This window comes from Vipera berus, assembly GCF_964194415.1.
Source record: "Vipera berus genome assembly, chromosome: 1".
In the NCBI taxonomy this organism is placed as follows: Eukaryota; Metazoa; Chordata; class Lepidosauria; order Squamata; family Viperidae; genus Vipera; species Vipera berus.
In genome coordinates this window covers 331,047,393-331,067,033 of record NC_138202.1, presented here as the reverse complement: position 1 = coordinate 331,067,033, position 19,641 = coordinate 331,047,393, and the positions used below count along the sequence as shown (strand labels likewise).

General features: G+C 37.9%; 1 protein-coding gene and 1 long non-coding RNA gene across 2 annotated transcripts in view; one reads left to right on the top strand and one right to left on the bottom strand.

Moving 5' to 3' along the window:
- Positions 1–5,518: 5,518 nt before the first annotated feature.
- Positions 5,519–19,641, bottom strand: part of REL (REL proto-oncogene, NF-kB subunit) — a 46,870-nt gene continuing 32,747 nt past the window's right edge. The window contains exons 5-10 of the mRNA XM_081332633.1: positions 13,375–13,515; positions 11,716–11,820; positions 10,104–10,316; positions 8,521–8,589; positions 7,666–7,734; positions 5,519–6,340 (exon numbers count right to left, since the gene is read on the bottom strand). Coding sequence (XP_081188759.1) covers positions 5,532–6,340; positions 7,666–7,734; positions 8,521–8,589; positions 10,104–10,316; positions 11,716–11,820; positions 13,375–13,515 — 1,406 coding nt within the window. The 3' untranslated portion in view covers positions 5,519–5,531. The remainder of the gene's footprint in view (positions 6,341–7,665; positions 7,735–8,520; positions 8,590–10,103; positions 10,317–11,715; positions 11,821–13,374; positions 13,516–19,641) is intronic.
- Positions 9,218–10,251, top strand: LOC308670868. Its single transcript, XR_014027099.1, has 3 exons — positions 9,218–9,238; positions 9,831–10,019; positions 10,137–10,251. It is a non-coding gene; the product is annotated as an uncharacterized lncRNA (long non-coding RNA).

Here is a 19,641-nt window from a genome sequence, read left to right as displayed (position 1 = left end):
AAGTCCCTCACTGGAAATTAAGTTTTTAATATCAGCACAATGTAAGCTGGATGAAGCTCATATTTTATTATGGATTTGTAGTGACACTTCCTCCAGCCACTGATTACCTCACTATTTCAGCAAAGTGGAGGCATCTAAGACAGAAAACTTGTGGTGCAGCTCCAGTTGTATCCTCCCAATAATGTCCATTATCTAGAAGCAACATGACCGGGACAAAGTTTAGCTGTGTAGTCATAGTGATGTATACTTTTGACAGAAAATAGATGACCACTATAGGCCAAGATATCTGGTTAGATAGATACTTATTTGCCAAGCATAGATCAATTCTTTTTATTTCCTCTAAATAGTACTTGGGACTTGAATTAGGGATACTGCACACCACCATTCCTGTGCTCTGTGTTAAGGCACATGCCTTCATCATGATTTAGCAAGCTTACTTAATGAGAAGGTTGTAGAAACTCAACAAATGCTTTTGTAATTTTCAAATGACCCAGTAAAGGGATTGGCTTGATGAAGATTCTGAACATTGTTTCTGACATGGTAAATCCAGTTTTTCTTGTTCTTTACCAATTGATAAGCATCTGAAGAACTTTTTCTCTAGGAGACTGAGGATATCACTTGAACAGATGCTTTTGTGATCATGGTAACAGACCAGCAAAAATGTATGTTGTAATATTCATTTGGGGACTCTCATTTATCCACACCTAACAAAAACCAGTTATTGTATCTAATTTAAAAATGGTTGACTGTAACTACAGGATATGAATAGAACCTGTAGATGTCACTGTAGGCCTGTTCTATGCTACAAGGATAATTACCATCTATATAGGTAGTGTAAGAAGACAGCCTAAAATCAGGAGTCTGGTAGCACCTTTTGAAACTACCGGTAAGTTTTATTAAAAGGCTCAAGTTTTTATATACTACAGCTTGAGAATGACATCCTGCCCTCATATAGGAGGTTTTACATGACTTCAACCTCCCCCAACTGGTTTATGCTGTGTAAAAGCACAGAAATCCTTCCCTCCCACAAGGGATTGAGTGGGTGGAATTTCTGTAAAACCTCCTACATGAGGGCAGGACATATCATAAGATCTGTAGCGATCTGGTCTGACAGCATAAGAAAAGAAGATTAACTGTATACTGTATACCAATTACAGACACAATTATAAAGAAAACTAGGACCTTTCATGCCCAGAAGGATAATGATTATCCCAGTCTCCAATACGGTCCTGCTTAAATGAATTGCCAATTGAGCTCTATGATTCCTTCTGATGCATTTGCAGATCAGGGGAATTTTTTTGGCTTCTTAAGACTGGCGTGATTTTGAAAGTCTGCTTTCCCCAGCCAAGTGAACATTTTTAGTTATTTTCTTTGGGAAGACATTTTAATTGAAATGTAGTCGATCAGAAGGTCGGCAGTTTGGCGGGTCAAATCCCGAGTGCCACATAACAGAGTGAGCGCCTGTTACTCGTCTCAGCTTTTGCCAACCTAGCAGTTCTAAAGCACGTAAAAATGCAAGTAGAAAAATAGGGACCACTACGGTGGGAAGGAGACGTCCTCGGACAAGCGCTGGCTCTTCGGCTTTGAAACGGAGATGAGCACCGGCCCCTACAGTTGGAAACGACTAGCACGCGTGTGCGGGGGAATTACCTTTTTACATGTATATTATTTAGTTATTTGTACTGCTGTTCACAGAAATGGCTAATAGAAAATGGTAGCATCCAAATTGTTTGCTAAGCAGAGACTGTTCAAAAGGTCTCCTTAGCTGTTTCATCTTTCTTGACAGGACTAGAAGAAATTTTCTGATGCAATATTATTTTTTTCCTTCAGGGAAAAAGAAAAGAACTTCTTAGACACCTCTGATAACTTTTCCACATTTATTTATTTAGGATAGCTTGTCATCCTGGGATTTTCAAATTAGTTTTTCTCTCCTCCTTTTCTTACCCTCTCTCTTTAGGTACCCTGGAAATTATAATCAATATAGGTTCTGTTGACTCTTTTCATCCCACAATGGATTCAGCAATGACTCAAAGCAGGTATGAGGGAGGAAGAATAGGGTTGGGTAGCTGGGACAACAAATTTTATACTGATGCTTGCCATCTACTCAAGGAGGGATGTCAGTGAAGGGAAAATGCCCTATGACTAACCAGCAGACCAATAACTTATTACTCAGCCTATAAAAATGGGATAAACAAAGCAGTGGTTACATGACAAAGAAATTTAACATTTCTCAGACTGAGAAAATATACAGGCAGTCCTTGACTTATGGCCACAATTGAGCCCAAAATTTGTTTTGCTAAATGCGACAGTTGTTAAGTGAGTTTTGCCCCATTTTATGACCTTTCCTGACACAGTTTTAAGTGAATCACTGCAGTTTTTCAGTTTGTAGCATGGTTGTTAACTGAATCTAGCTTCCCCATTGACTTTGCTTGTCAGAAGGTCACATTAAGGGATCACATGACCCCTTTTGGTTACTGCTTAAACTGTAAGGAAGGGTTTTTGAAGGGAAATAGGTGGATGGATGATATTTATCAACTATCAGCTGAATGGCACTGCAGTTTTTTTACTTTTTCCTCCAGATCAATTGTTCTGTGAAAACAAGAACTGTAACTTACAAATAGAGGAAAAGATCACCTTGTCCTTTTACAATATTCTGATACCCAGTAATTCTGCAAAAAAGGCCTCACTTGCATTCCCTGGAATTTTTTCCATCTTGGTGCCTATTGCTACGTTGACCACAGTTCCCTTATCCCCAACCAGATAACTGAATACGATAGGATGAACCTATCAGGAAGGCTCCCCTAATGAAAATAGTTGATCTTCATTCTTAAATACTGTAAATTTTGATTGTTTTGATTGATGATACTCTTTGAAAAGCTATTTTGGTTGTATTACCAGAAAAGTAAGAAATAATGATTGCAAAGAGGTTGTTTTGACCCAGAGGCTTTCCACAGATGGAAGGGATGATAATTTTCACTGACTTCCCCTCCTTCCCTTGCAATTTTATACATTCTTCTGCCTATGTTATCCTGAAGCATCTTCAATTCTTCCAAACAGTTTTGGAAACCTCAGAGGTTTAGGGGGTTGATAAGCGGATAGCATCTGCTTTCATGATTAGAACTCAATGGAGATTTAGATTAAGTACAATAATAAAATAGCCATAACTTTTTGGCAAAACATTTTTTTATTTACATTTTTAAGACAAAAAGAAATTGCCATACATTTTTTCAACTTTAACAGCAAATTACTAGCATGACAAATTTAAGCTTTAAAATACATGAACGTTATTTAGAGTGATGACCTGACTGAACAGATACAAATTATTTTCATTTGTTTCTTTGTAAAATTTATTCCCTATCTTTCCTGGAAGACTATGCACAAAATTCCCTGCTTGAATTGTGGGTTTAGACACTATGATAGATATAAATTCATTCTGCAAATGTCCATGGTTGAGGGTAGCCATTAGTCTGGATCTTCATAGTACGATAGATGATAGATAGATAGATAGATAGATAGATAGATAGATAGATAGATAGATAGATAGATAGATAGAAAAATAGCACCCCACATTAATTATAAGTCTTTTCCTCAATGTGAGAACTCTGGAAATTTCAATTCTAAAAATTATTTCAATACCTTTTAAGGCTGTCTTTTTTCTTTATTTTTTAAAAAATATTCACAATGACATAGTCATTACTGAAAAACAGATTTGCCTAAATGCAAACAAAACATACATAATTATGGTCAAACATCGGTGTTTAAATCACTTTTTGGAATGCAAAGAAGCTGAAAAACATAGAAAGGTAACACTAGATAAATGAATTTAACTATACATCACATCAGAGATGTTTCATATAAGAGAAACAGCTCATCAGTCTTGCAATCCCATTAATTTTTTTTCTTGGAACTAAGACCCGTTGTGACTTATTCCTAGAGCCCTGTGGTTACAATTACAATCCAATATACTTCTCTTCCTCTCTGTATGCACAAGGTAACATGTGCAATGAAAAGAATCTTAGTCAATTAAACAGGAGAGATTCACTTAATCAAGGACACCTTATATACATTGTTGTATATGCATAAAACTAATACTGAAATTTCATGCATATCTTTTTGTAAAGCAACTTCAATGAATTCAGTGGGACTTTCTCTAAGGCAGCCTATACAGGAGACAAATGTAAATATTGCAACTTTCTTCTAAGGCAGCCTATACAGGAGAGCAGTGTAAATATTGCAACTTAACTAACATTATCAACTGGAAACCTTGCAGATAAAAGGAACTTGCTCTGTTCTAAATAGATCATGAAACAAAAGTTTCAAACATGGCTACTTACCTTTGGATCACATGACAGTGCTTTACCCAAACACTTAATCCCCTAATTTCTAGTATGCTTGGGTGTTGTCTTTGTAATCATCTCATGTCAATTCTTTCATGTCAAAAGTATCACAAGTGCTACTATTCCTATATTAATTACTCTATTTGGCAACTTTTTTGTTTCTTAGTTTGTTTGCTCTTGTCCTCAAGCGTAATACTGAAGATCCTAGGATTTATCTCAAAGGTGCTTTTTCAAAAGGCAACTGGACTTTGTTTTTCCTTGAAGACTTTTCACTTCTCATCTAAGAAGCTACATCAGTTCTGATTGGATGGTGGAGAGGATGGAAGGATTAGTTTTGACATAATTGATTCTTCCATTCCCCTGCACACACTATCCAGTCAGAAGTGATGAAGCTTCCTGGATGAGAAGCAAAATGCTTTCAAAGAGAAACAAAGAAAGTCCAGTTGCCTCTTGAAAAAGCACCTTTGAGACAAGCATGACCTGGATGATTCTGAATCTCCATAGACATCCTAGATCTTCTTACCTGCAACAGATACACTGTAAGGACATCAGATGATAAATTGGAGATAGAGGCAGTCCTGGCAAGAAGAAACAAGAAACAATGGACGGAAACTAGCCAAGGAGAGAACCTGAAATTAAGGAGATACTTCCTACCAGTAACAGTGAGGACAATTAACCAGTGGAACAGCTTGCCTTCATCAAGGTTTTTAAGAAAAGACTGGACAGCTACCTGTCTGAAATGGTATAGGGTCTCCTGTTTGAGCAGGGGGTTGGACTAGAAGACCTCCAAAGTCCCTTCCAGGTCTATTCTAATTGATTGAATTAAACCATGTGAAATTCAAAAGGACATGAGACAAGAATATCCCTTATCTCCTTTATTCTTTATATTGGTACTGCATAAAAATTATAAAGGAAATTTATTAATTGAAAGCTTTTGCTGATGATTTAGTTATATTTCTGCAAGACTCGAAATCTGATATATAATACTTGATGAAGAAATTAAATGATTTTGGAGCTATAGGTGGTACCTTGCTCAGTAGTAGTAACTGTGAGAGGGATCTCGGAGTCCTACTGGACAATCATTTAAATATGAGCCAGCAATGTCCTTCAGCTGCAATACAGTACTAAGCTCCATTAACAGAGGGATAGAATCAAGATCATGTGAAGTATTAATACCACTTTACAATACCTTGTTTAAAGTATACTATCAAAATTGCTTCCAATGGAATTTAGGAACTCATCATCTTGGGTGCTATAAGTATCAAAATTTGATATATTTATGGTGTTTGGATTGCTGGGCAATCCTGATTCATTAAGGCTAGCCAGATAAGGAAAAGTTGGTGTCTCAAAAATATTGGACATAGAGGTCAAAGATAAGCTAGAAGTGGTTACTGTTGATATGGCAGGAGGCAGCAATGGTTGGACTTTCTTCCTGTGATTGCTTGGATTTAAAGCTTGAACAAAAGATGACTTTTCCAAGTTAACATCTGAGCATCTGGAGTCTTCCATCTCCATGCTAATGCCATTGGACACTGCCACATTTACTGGATGAATAGACTGGCTGGTGATAGTGCTGGAGACATTCTGCATATCCTGCTGAGATACTGATGGTGAAGGTGATGATGATGACATTGTTGACTCATGGTCATTCATTGTTGCAAAGAACCCTTGATAAATGTTCCCCTCTTTCTGACTGGCCCAGTTCAGACTCTTTTCCTGTCCAAGACATGGAGAGCTACCATTCTGCATTGTAGGATGCAACACATCACCCAAGTTTCTATGTTGCAGCAAAACACTTAAAGGTGAAAGAGAGGAATGCCAGCAAGATGGCAGAGCCCCATCCTGCTTAATGGACTCTGTCATTTGAAAAGGTGGACCAGGATGTCCATTGGAACTTAAGTGGTTTAAAGGAGGGGAATAATATGGCTGCAATGAAGGCATGCTTGCAGATGTTTTCTGCAGTGGAATGGCTGTTTCAATCGGTGAGCAATATATATTTGATTCTGTGAAAAAAGTAATCATTGATTAGAAAAGTTTTACTACAAAATTCTTGAACATTTTCCACACTATTTTTGCATATATTCTAGACTTAGAGTGGAAGCTGCATTATACTTTATCTGAATTTTTGGTCTATCTAGCAAAGCACTGTTGGTGCTGATCAATACATTTAAGAACTACATCTTTCTATCCCAACTTGCAGATGCTACATACTGAACCTGGATCTTCCTGTTTGCAGAGTTTTGACAGTTCACCATGAGGACACAGAAAGGTCTCCTTAAAAATCAATCGCCATTACACACCCAAAGTACTCAGGACCATACATCTGTATTCTGCTTAACCTGGTAGCCCACATTCTTATAATTCCAAGCCAGAACAGTCATGGCATCTTACAACTGTAAGAACTGTTAATCCAATACATCTGGAGGCCATTATATCAGGAGATGGCTCCTGCATAGCATTTATTCTACTTTTTCTCTCCTTTCTATATGACATTGTTCTTGGAAAAAAGAAAGATGTGTATTCCCTGAAGGAATTTTTGTTTAAAAAATAGGCTATTTTTAATTTTAATTTGTCTCCTGCCTTTTAATCCAAAATGATCCCAATGGCAAGGAAAATTCCAGACTCTCATGGGAACTAAGAAAAAAAATCATATATAACTTGATCTATATTCTGTCTATCAGTAATGAATAGAGATATGTAGAACATTCCATGCATGGCTTTTCTGATCCATACATAAATGTTAGGAGTTAGGGTTACTGAAAAAGTCGAGGAGACCAGTGGCTTGAAATGGAGCAAGGAGAAGGAAATGAAAAAACAGTCAGAAAATCAGGCAGCAAGAGGATCAGTGTTATGTTGTCTTGGGTTATTGACAGCAGCAGTAGCTGAAGGGAGGATGGACTGAAAGTTTTAGGAAAGTTGGGGTAGTGGGATTGAGGCCTACTCAGTTTGGGACAGCAGGTAGCTGGGAAAAAGGAGGGAAAGTGCTAAGACAATTGAGACAAGGACAGCTATGTGGAAAAAAAGCTTCATTGATATGGCTGGCTATATACATTTGATAAAAGAAATAAAACAAATCAGCAGGTGAGGAAGAAGGCTGGTGGGATATGCTGCATTGGAATACTTTGAGTGAGGCAATGGAGAGAAGGCCAAGAGTAGGGAAGAGGGAATAGATGGATCAGTGGGATACCCATGCTTAGAGCTGCTTGGAACAGGGCAGTGCAGTAATGGATTCCATTTTAATCTATACCATTAAAACACTGTCATGGAAGAGAGAGGAAGAAAGACAGTCAAAGAGCCAGAACAAAGAAGGCATTTAAAAAAAATCTACCTTTCTTAATGATTTTTTCTTCACTCGTAGCAGTCTGGAACAGAGCAGCATTAGACCTCTCATAGGGACCTATGGTAGGAATAGTTGTTATCCTAAAGCAAATCAATCCTATAAGGATATTGATCAGATTTACCCAATATAATGAAGTCTATATTCCCAAATATACTGTATCCCCAATTATCCAGCTCAATTTTAGCCTAAAGTGTCTAAATCCAGCCAAGAGAAATGGGGTCAAGGAAAATAAGAAGGAAGCATCAACATAGTTTTGGAAGTCCCTAGTTTGTAATTCCTCCCCCATAAAATATAAATCCAAGCCAAGAATGCAAGATATTAATAAGACAGCCAGTGAGAGCCAAGCTCATTTAAATTAAGAAGAAGAACAAGAACAAGAAGAGAAAGCAGAGAGGCCTTCTTGCAGCAAATCAGCAGTGAAGTCTCATCCATTTATATATATTTGAGCCAGCTTCCAATCCTCTGTCCTCTACATTTTATTGTAATTCAGTTTACTGGACTTGGGCACATAAGGAGAGAACTTAGACCCTAATGAGTGATACAATGGCATTCTTGTTACTCCCAAACAAGTGAATAGATGCTATCAATTGCAGAGACAGAATAAACTACAGCATCAAAAGCTTTGACTTAAGTATGGTATGGCATGGCATTGTGCAGCTTTTACTGAAAGAAACTCATAATGGTTTTGTAAAGCACAAACTTCTATCTCTTTAGGCAGGACTTCTGTCTCAAAATATTCTCAACCCAAATGACACTAGGAAGCCTCAAGGATAAGTCCCCGTTTGAGAGAGAGGGGTTTCATATTAGAAGAACAAAATAAGATGGGAAGAGTTTTACTCTTACCAGAATCTTGAATGAGCTTTTGTAAAGCCATTGGTGACCTCTGCCTTTTTGCCTTATGACCATAAGGGTCTAAAACAGGAGGGAAAAATAACAGCATTTGTACATATGATGATGTTGGGAATGTTTGCTGCAAAGGAAAGGTTTAATTCTGTGTTCTGTTCAATTACCATATGCAATAAAATATAGAAGATTGTCTTACATTGGATTGCCTTCCCACCAGCCCAGTATATCTAGAAAATAACTTTACTAGGTCATGGGCTAAGCTCTTCCCCACAATTTGCTACCTTGTTTTTGATTCTAGGGTTTTCTGCTCTGCTGCTTCTTGCTTCATAAACTTTCAAGTTAAATATATTAACATATGCTAATTCCTCCCAAAGAATTTGGTAATATTCTTAAAATGAAAAGTTCCTGTAAATCTCTTCTGTCTTAAGGCATTTTTTTTCATTAGCCCTAAGGCAGGGGTCTTCAAACTCGGCCCTTTTATGACTCATGGACTTCAACTCCCAGAATTCCTCAGCCAGCATGCCTGGCTGAGAAATTCTGGGAGTTGAAGTCCATGAGTCATAAAAGGGCCGAGTTTGAAGACCTCTGCCCTAAGGTTTTCCAAATTAACTAATCTTGCAGAGATCTAAATGAAGAATTCCTGTCATAATGTATTTTCTTTTTTAGGAGAGTAAATATTTAGAATGGCCAATGTTGAACACAAAACAAGCACACTGTAAGTGAGCCAACTGTAAATGCTGTGAGGGATCCTTGGTGTTCTCTGAGCTTGTTTGTTTTCTTGCAGATGTTTCGTTACCCAAACTAGTGTCCTATTCCCCAACATTCAGGGTGTGAGGGAAATCTCCGGAATTAAGTGGATTTAGGGTTCTCACTTCTAAGCTTTTCCCACGTGTGCCAACTTGGCAACTTTAAGATGTGTGGACTTAATTCCCAGAATTCCCCAGCCAGCCAGATCCCCAAAGCAAGAAGGTTGCAGCCCAGTGAGACTGAGGCTTGCAATGATGCCACACACCTAAAAGAATGCACTGTATGTCTGGAACCAGCCAGGCCACCAACCATCTCATGCTTCAATACCTCAATGTGGCTGACTAAAGCCTATTTTATTTGCTTTATTTTTGTCTTTGCAAAAGTTTGTTTCCAAAAGCTTTTCCCACCACAATTCTCAATGTCTACAAGGAGTCAAATGTTTCTCTGTGGACAGGCCTGCTGTGCGGGCAGTCGATACCGCCAGCCTTGTTTCTCAAGCACAGGCAAAGATAGATTATGGCAGCAGCTTTTAAAATGACTTCTTCCTTTTTGTCTTAAAGCAATCCTCTTCAGCCTGAAGTATGCTGCACCTTAACTCTCAGCATTTCCAGTTGGCACAAGGCCATGCTGACTGGGAATTCTGTATATGATGCTCCATAATGTTTACAGAACACTAAGCTGGGGGAGACTGGGCCACAGTAATATCATAATACTGACAGAAAAAGAAACTGTTCTCCCATCAGAAATCTGTAAGTTCTTCTCTAAATTAGCGTGGGCCCTGATTTGAAAGAAGTAACTTAGTTCTACCTCCACAAATGTGTATAAGAATGTACCTTTTTCCTCTGGTAAATATCTAAAGTCCATAGGGTCGCTGACTTCCTGATCTGAGGGCCTTCGCAATTGCATCTTCACGGTGGCAGGATCTGTGATATCTTTGAAAAATGGGGGCGTCTTGAAGACAATGGCTACTTGACGATGAACATCAGCTTGTGAAAAAATCCCCTTGGCTTCCCAGTCATTCATGAAAAATCTCACTTCTATATCATCTGTTCATTAGAAAGATATAAATATCACACTTAATATTAGGAATAAAACAATAAACAATGGTTCAAAGAGTAATTTTTTAGCATGAAACACCAAAAAGGATCAGTTCTGCTTTTTATACAATTGGAAATGTCAGGGCAATACATCTGGCATACACATATTTGGGAAAGAATAGCACTTAGAAATAGCCCAGTTTAGTCAGCTTTTATATGTTATTAAGACCAAGATCATAAAAGTCTTGAGTTTAACATGGAACTGATGATTTTTTACCTGAGCAGATTTCTTTTATCTAGTGTGGTGTTTTTCAACTTTGGCAGTTTTAAGATGCGTGGGCATCAACTCCCAGAATTCCCTAACCAGCATAGTGAAGCCCATGTTTCAGAGTTGCTAAGATTAAAAAACACTGACCAAGTAGACTTGATTCAGCAACTTATTAATTAATCTTATCTCCACATCATTTCATCACTGGTCATTCTAGATAATGAATATGGAGTAGCTCTTCTAAATTTAGCACTTACTGAAAGTGACAGTCTCTAGCTCCCATCATCCATAGGTAGCAGCCATATTGACTGGGCATAAGACATCTGGATGGCCACTAATGGGGGGATCTGGTTTACAACCTAAACTAGCTAAAGCTTGCATTTTGAGTGCCAGTGCTGATTATTCTGTAACATGTGAAACATCACATAGACCTCTGCTGCAGTACATATACCTATACTGCATAGACTTAGCTGCAGCCTGGGAAATGCTTGGAAGGCAGTTTTGTGTCTTTAACACTGTGGCTGCAGGACTGGCTGATTCCCATTGGCAAGGACTCTTGCCTTGCCCCATTTCCCTAGCTCTCTGGAAGAGTTGCTCCCATTTCATTGGACTCTTTAAATTAAACAGCAGGACAGTTTTGCAGCTTTCCTTTACAATAATCAGTTTTTGTTCTTCCTTGCACAAAAACAAACATATTACATATTAATACTGAGATGCCAAGTTTTGCATTTCCTCCTTGATCAGCTGAAAGGAGTATTGCTTGAGAGTAATGGGCAGTTCTGGGCATTCTGAGGATGAGAATGGTGAGGACAGGAAAATGATTCTGAGTTCAAAACTAGTGCATACATTGTTTCATAGATCTATATAAATCAATGGACTATATAATGTTTGGATGGAATTTGAATCAAACTAGACTTTTTTAGTTGCACCATTCCACCACCCAAGTTATATACTCAAATATTACAATGTTTTGCTAGATTACATGTCATAATTCAATTTGGCGGATATCTGGCATTTAGTTTAACCACTTCCACTTTCCAGTACATATATGCATATAAAATTGGCTGCTTCTTTAGATTTCATTCTTAGATAGCTAAAGTTAAAGTTTATGGTATATATGGTATTCCAGTTTCCTATCACCTTTCTGAACTTTGTCACACAAGAGGAAAATTTCATCTCCTCCTTTCACTGTTCCACAGTTCTTGTTCACACGACAGATTCTCAATTCAGCTGAATTGGGTGCACCTAAACAGAAAAGGGAATTAATGACTGAGGGAGAGAAGAGTAAAAAGGAGCTATTATGGTTACATATGTCTAAAAAGAGAAAGGGGGGGGGAGAAAGTTCTGCAAGCAAATCTTTATCTGAAGATACGTAAAGCAGAGAAAGTAATAGATACATTTCAAGCATCCATAAAGCCACCTTTTAAATGACATTATCCCACCATCCTTGATGTTCCTCCTTGATCATGCATTGCTATCTTTCTTTAGGTCTTAGCACATAATTTAATCAGTTTTCTGTTGTAATTTTGAATTCTGAATTAGGTATCCATTTTGTTGCTCAAAAACAGGGCCCTGTCATGCAAAAAAATATGTACCGGTAGGGTAGGGTAATTAATCAGGGGGTTGGTTTCTGAGTGTTGTCACGAGTGGGCTTAACCAAAGAAGTGATCATCTTCCTTTCTGTTTGGGGGTTGGCCAGCTTCTGCCACCACTATTTTTCCCCCAATGTTTGCCTTCTCAAATAGGACAAGATCTCAATAAATATTTGCTGCCTCCCTACCTTTTTAAAAATCAATCTTTAGCTGTATAAAAGGTAAAAATATATTCAACCTTTCTTTCTTGCCTGCCTTGTTCACTTGTTACACAAAACCAAACAATCTAGTAAAAGATGTTGAAGAAAAGGAGTGGTTTTTATAAAGTGATGAGGTATAAAGTTGTGGAACTCACAAAGGAAAAAAAAATAACAGTTTCAAATATCCAAAACATCTCTGGCAATTTCAAGGGCTTCACCGTCTACATTCTAGTCAATTTTGCCTTCTACCCAAGATTCTAGTCTTTCAGTGCCAAATAACATGCCACCAGCCTTTAAAATCATACCAGGAACAGGGGAGGGGCAGAAGTGAATTTTCAAAAAACTGAATTGGTGCAAGGCTGAAATAGCACCAAAGGAAATCAAGAATCCCATTTTCTTCCTTAGGGCACCTTAATCTAATTAATTTCTGCTTCCCTTGGGGGAAGATAGCAGAAGAGCAAATTATGATCACAATGATTTTTGAGGGGTCCTTGCTGTTCTCTGAGCTTGGTTGTTTTTTTAAAGATGTTTCATTAGGCAACATAATCAGTGCAAGAAATCAACCAAGTTCAGAGGGCAACAAGGACCTCTCATTTCAGCCCTGAGTTATGAATTTCTCCTTTATTGGTAGAATGTTTTTTTCCTTGCAGAGAGAGATTGGGCTTTAAATAAGCAGTGGGAAAATGGCCAAAATCTCGGTCATATATACAGTAGCTAGGATGATGATGATGATGATGACAACGGCGATATGTACTGAAATATAATACAATTTGTCAATAAGTCTGAAAACATATTTCAGATGGAGAACATATATATTCAACCTGAATTATCTGAATATTCAAAAATTATGTGTCTGCCAAAGATGCTCTCAGTTATCTTCTGCATTTTGTCTTTTGGGAAGAAGAGGGATGAAGCAGCTCCATAGAGAGCAACTGAGGCTAAAGAGCATGCAGGGAACACAGCAGAAGAAACTTGACATGAAATAAATCCTGTTCTTAGATACTTACGGTTATCATAAATGGGGTTGGAGATAACTGGGGATATAGGCTGTGTGCAGTTGCCATGATCATCAGAGATGAATGCTTGGAAACAGAGTCTCACCACATTGAGGTCATATTCTTCAACTGTCAACAGTTGTTCTTCAGAAACTATAAAAACAAAAATAATAAGCATGGGATGTTGTATTTAAATTGGGAGTAATAAGGACATGGAAGAATGTTGGTTAAATGAAATTTTGAATCAGCTATGTACCAAAGGAGAGGTGAGACTGGAACATACGATTCTGTAGGGCTTAGATTTAATTATATAATCTTAATAAAGTTGCTCGGTGAATGAGATGGCAGTCTCTAAATTTGATAAACAAACAAATAACATACTGGAATCTCTATATCTAAATTTAACATGTGTGTATGTTTACAGAACTATCTGTCTGTCTGTCTGTCTGTCTGTCTGTCTGTCTGTCTATCTATCTATCTATCTATCTATCTATCTATCTATCTATCTATCTATCTATCTATCTATCTATCTATCTTCATTTAAATTTTATCTAATGTAAATACATAGTTTAGTTTAGTTTAGTTTTACTTAGTTGTTGTTTTGTTTCTCCCTCTCTTTCCCTCCCTCCCCACCAGCTGATGTTTTCTTGGTCTTTCCCCCCTTTTCTCTCTCTGTGTAGTTTACTATAGGATTTTTAGTTTTTTTTCTTATCATCAAATAGCTTTTTATAAAATGCTAGATTCATAACTATATTTTATATTTTATTATAATAGTTATATAGCTATTTAGAAATTGCAATGTTTTTGAAATACCAGATTTAAAAATTATTGAAAAGAAAGGGGAAAATTTGGATAGTTAACATTACAATACCTTGAGATAACAGGATAACAGAAAGAACTGGAGAAAACAAAAAAATATAAAGACCTGCAAATAGAAGTAGAACAACTATGGCAAAAGAAAGCAAAGATAGTAATAGTAGTAATAGTAATAGTAACAGGCACCCTTGGTGCAATCCCAAAACATCTGAAGTATGAATGCCATTGGCATTGACAAAATCCCCATCAGTCATTTGCAAAGGCAGATTTATTTGGAACAGGTAAATTTTGAAGATCAATTTTGAAGATCATATAGGAGCCGTGACCAGGGGGGCTTTTGCACAGGTTCGCCTGGTGCGCCAGTTGCGTCCCTATTTGGACCGAGACGCCCTACGCACAGTCACTCATGCGCTTGTGACCTCCCGTTTGGACTACTGTAACGCTCTCTACATGGGGCTGCCCTTGAAGACCACTCGGAGGCTTCAACTGGTGCAGAATGCGGCCGCGCGAGTTGTAATGGGGGTTTCCCGATACTCCCATGTAACACCTCTACTCCGCGAGCTGCATTGGCTTCCGGTTGCCCTCCGGGTGAAATTCAAGGTGCTGGTTATCACCTATAAAGCCCTACATGGCCTGGGTCCGGGTTATTTGAGGGAACACCTGCTGCCGGCATCAAACGCCCTTCGCCCAGTGCGCTCCCACAGGGAGGGTCTGCTCAGGGTTCCGCCGGTGAGAGATTGCCGGCGGGTGACACCCAGGGATAGGGCCTTCTCTGTGGGAGCGCCTGCCCTCTGGAACCAGCTGCCGGTGGAGCTGAGGACTGCCCCCGACCTCCGATCATTCCGCCGGGGCCTGAAGACCTGGCTCTTCGAGCTCTCGGGCCCAGACTGAGGAGGAATTTTTAATTTGGGGTTCTTTTTTAACTGACTACAGGGTTAATTTAATTTCTTTTTTAATTTGGTTCTTAATTTTTGTATTTTGGATTTTTAATTCCCTGTAAACCGCCCTGAGTCCTCAGGGAATAGGGCGGTATATAAATACAATTAAATAAAATAAATAAATAAAATAAATAAATCTTGTGACAATACATTTAAATAACAATATCTATCTATTCCAGGTCCTTGGGAAGCTCGATATGGACAAAAATAGCAAATTCAGTCTGAACATCTGGCTGTGTGACCAACTATAATAATAAAAGTAGATTAAACCTATCTAGAAGTCATATCCTATTAATTAATTGTTAAATATACTGTAAACTGTAAAAGAGATAACCAGTAGTAGTCATACAATGAACCCCTATTTCAGAGCCCAGATGATGTCATTGTAAGAAGGTAGGTCAAAATCCTAAACCTCATTCTCCCATGCAGTGCTGGGATTCAAATATGTGAACAACCGGTTCTCTGTGTGGATGCCGCTTCCGGAGGTCCATTCTGAGCCTGGGCAAAGAAAATTAGCTACCAGTTCTGCTGAACTGGTGCGAACTGGCTGAATCCCAGCAATGCTCCCATGGCATTTTTCTGAGATTGGTTTGAGATGATGGAAGTTGCAGTTGCTAGCCCAATGTTACAAAAAAATCACTATCAGACTTGGGTCAGAATGGTAATCTGGTGGGTAAACTGGAAGCTTCTAATCCTATGGTAGCATCCTACCATAGGAGAGACAATTCACAATCTTTTATTCTTCCTGGGAGTTCTCACTGTCCTTAAGTTTTTGTTGCCAACTGTGGAATTACATTTTCAGCATCATATATAACCAATGTTCCCATTTATCTCTCAATTGCTATTTTGTTAGAGAAGGCAGCATGAATGAAATTTAAAATGGAAATGCCACCCACACTGTGGTGATAAACTCAAATGTTACAAAATAGTAAAATATTGCTTCCATCATAATTGCAGTCCTACTTACATACCACAAGGGATGTGGCACTTCTCCCACTATGGTTTTATACCTTACTGGAGGAGGAGGAAGAGGAGGAGGAGGAGGAGGAGGAGGAAGGAAGGAAACTATAGTACACACTGTGAATTGATAAGGTTAGCTGAAAGAGAAAGCATATAGATTCCACTGTGCTATAGCCACTGTGCAGCAGCTTATCTATCTTGGTTCTAAGATATTGGTGTTTCAAAATCAATTCTTTATGTACTGATTTTATAATCTTTACATAATTGTTCTTTACATATACACATTCAGGAAAGACATTTTATTTATTTCAAAAATAAATATTTCCATAGTTCATGGTACATTTAGAAGTGCTTTTATATAATCAGCTCCTAGTATAATTAGCCAATCTTTTGTATGATGAAAATAAAAATGCAAAAAACCCCAAAGATAATTACATACAAAAGATGGTAATACCAACCTAACAGACATACATTTAGAGTATTACATTTAGAGTATCCTTTCCATGTTTCTTTGGAATATAACACAGCTTATGTCTAGGCAAAATTGTTGGGTAAGATTCTATGTATGTGTGTATTTGATGTAAGTTTGTGTTACGTAATGTTATAGTACACGTAAGTTGTAATATACATTCTGCACATGATGGAAATTTTTTCATTACATCCTTAATATGAATAATGATTTTTTTTTCAATCTGGAGTGTAAAAAGAGGAAGTGCATTGGTCTTGAGCTATTTTTAAAATCCATTTCCTATTACAAGTATAAAATAGAACACTGTAAATACTCATGTTTTCCTTTGCTACCATTCTGATAATATTGATAGGCACTTAACATGAACAAACTGCGTAACCTTTAAAAGCATTAAGGTAGGTCAGTGCTATTAATATATTTATGAAGACCCTGAATTTGAGATCATCTTCACCCCAAAGAAGAGTTAACAACAATATTATAAGCACAGGGAAAAATTCGGTGTGCAGTGCCCAAATTCTCCATCTTGTTTTTCTATGGCTCAAACCAGGCTTGCAGATCCCTTCAATGTTTTTTATATCAAACTAGACAGATAAATACTTAATCTCTTCACAGTTTACGATAAAATAAATGGATACCAATCCACTAAAACAAAAGAGCAATTAAAACCAATAGACATAAAGCTAATAATAACAATAAGCAATTAACTAATACTTAAAAGCCAGTTTTAAAAAGTGTTTTCTAAATGCTAATAAAGATAGCCTGCCTCCCAGCACTTCAGGAAATGGATTTGTGTATATCATGTATACTTGCTACAAGCCATGCCCCCCCCCAAAGGCCAGGCCAGGTTATAAAGTAAATACATATTACTTCAATTAGTCACCCATTACATATTACTTCAATTAGTCACCCATTACAAAATATCCCGCCTGCATATATTAATTAATACTACAAGTATTCTCACGCCCAGAAACTTATAAATATGCATACAGTCCTGTACCTCCTCCTAGCAGAAAGAGCAAAGGAGGAAAAGAATAATGGGGTAAAAAGAAAAGGGGAAATGCTCTGGGAAGAAAATGAAAGAGAACTGAGGAACAACATGGGGTGCTGATCAAAAGAGGGGAATTGGTAGTTGATAGGAAGGAAAAATGATAAAAGTTTCCTTGAAGTGTTACAAAAGGAAGCAAATTCTGTAGACAAACAGACCAACCCAAAAAGAAGCTAATCTTCAAAGGCATCCAGAGTATGATGGAATTTGTGGCGATTTGTATATCACGGGCGTCCCACACATTCTTTTATTGGTGAATGTAAAATGACCACCACCTCCATCTCTATTCACAGGCAATATATCACTGCTGTACATGTCTGTAGGGCAAAGCCTGGATGACTTAAGTCTACCCATGATTTGTGAAGGAAAGATCAGAAAGCCACATCTGATCTTGCACATTATATTCCCCAGGGGCAACTACTGCACATTTCCTCCTTTTAAAAGGTGCTTCCTTTTCGAAGCAACTTTATAGGATGTTTTTCCAAAGGTCACAGTTCAAACAGGTGCTTCCGGTGTTTCAGCTAACAGTTCTTAACCGCTAGACTGTACTTTCTCGTTATCAAAACTTTTCATGTTAGTATCACCATGATTGTCAACATTTTTTGCTCTGGTCCATTGGAAGCAAGCCCAAGCATTAAGCAATTGAGAAGTTGACTTAAGAAGAAAGCATCAATGGTACAAACTCTGCATAACTCACCTCTGCATTTAATGCACATCTTAAGGAACATATCTTGTAAAACTGGTCATGGCAACATTAATTTATTTATCAATTGTATATAGCCACCTATCTCATGAAAAGGTGACTCTGGGCAATGTACAACAAGACTATAAAAAGTTAACATATTAAAAAATGTATTATTTAAACAAATTAAAAATCACAAGCCTAAAAGAGAACAACAGATGTTAACAACGTCAGTCCCCAGTATCTTACAGTATGTTATTACCTTTATCTCATTGTAATCTTATTGATACAATACCTTACCTTGAGATAACTTTTTCTTTGTACTTTCATTAGCTTTCACAAGGTATAAGCTTGGCTGGAAAAGGGGAGACGCAACCTTGACCACACTGCAGAAGCCCACAGACTTTCTATAACATAGAGTGTGTGCAGCTAGGTAGATGATGTTGTATCCCTCCTCCTCTGTTGAGACAGGGCTGTTCAATTTTGACATAGATGGCCTTTTTGACCCTTCTTTCAAACCAGTGGTCCCCTCTGTCCAAAAAGTCCATAGAGGCCATCTATGTCAAAACTGAACCGCCCTCTCTCAACAGAGGGGGAGGGATATGACATCATCTATCTTCAATTTACAACACAGTCCTTTCAGCAGTTCCAAGGAAGTGCCACACCCATTTGCACTATTCAGGTGATCCTGATGACACAGATAAAGCTCCAAGTGGCCTCAAGGACTCTCTAAAAGAATGCAGATGTCCAGGTGTCTGCAAGGAGTATAAATCCTTCCATTCCCCACCATCCAATCAGAGCTGAAGAAACTTCTTGGAAGAGAAGCAAAATGTCTTCAAAGAAAAACAAGAAAGCCCAGTTGCCTCCTGAAAAAGCATCATTGGGATAACTATGACCTGGAAGACTGAGAATCTCCACAGATATTTAGCCTTAATCTATATACTTGAGGAACACCAGGCAGTAGCAGCAGTGTGGAAACAATCATAAAATTGTATCAGTTCATCAAACTCTCTTGGTAGAATTTGAGTTTTCTTTCTTTGAGTTTGGGAGTGAAATTTGTAGATTGGAAGATGGGAATTGAGAAAAGATTAACATTTTCTAACTAATAAAAGGGTTTATTGTTCATTATCCAGCCATTAACACAGTTTGTTCTGGAAATCATTTCACACACAAAATAAAACCACAATAAAGAACAGGAAATTTTTGGAATTCCTGAAAACTGCTTCCTTTCAGCTTCATTATAGTTAGGGGATGGGTTTTCTGGAGATAAATTGGATAGTAGTGGATGACTTTGTTGGGACTTTGATGGAGGTAGAACACTGATTCCTTTAGATATCTAGGCATTTGATACCACTGGCCATGGTATCGT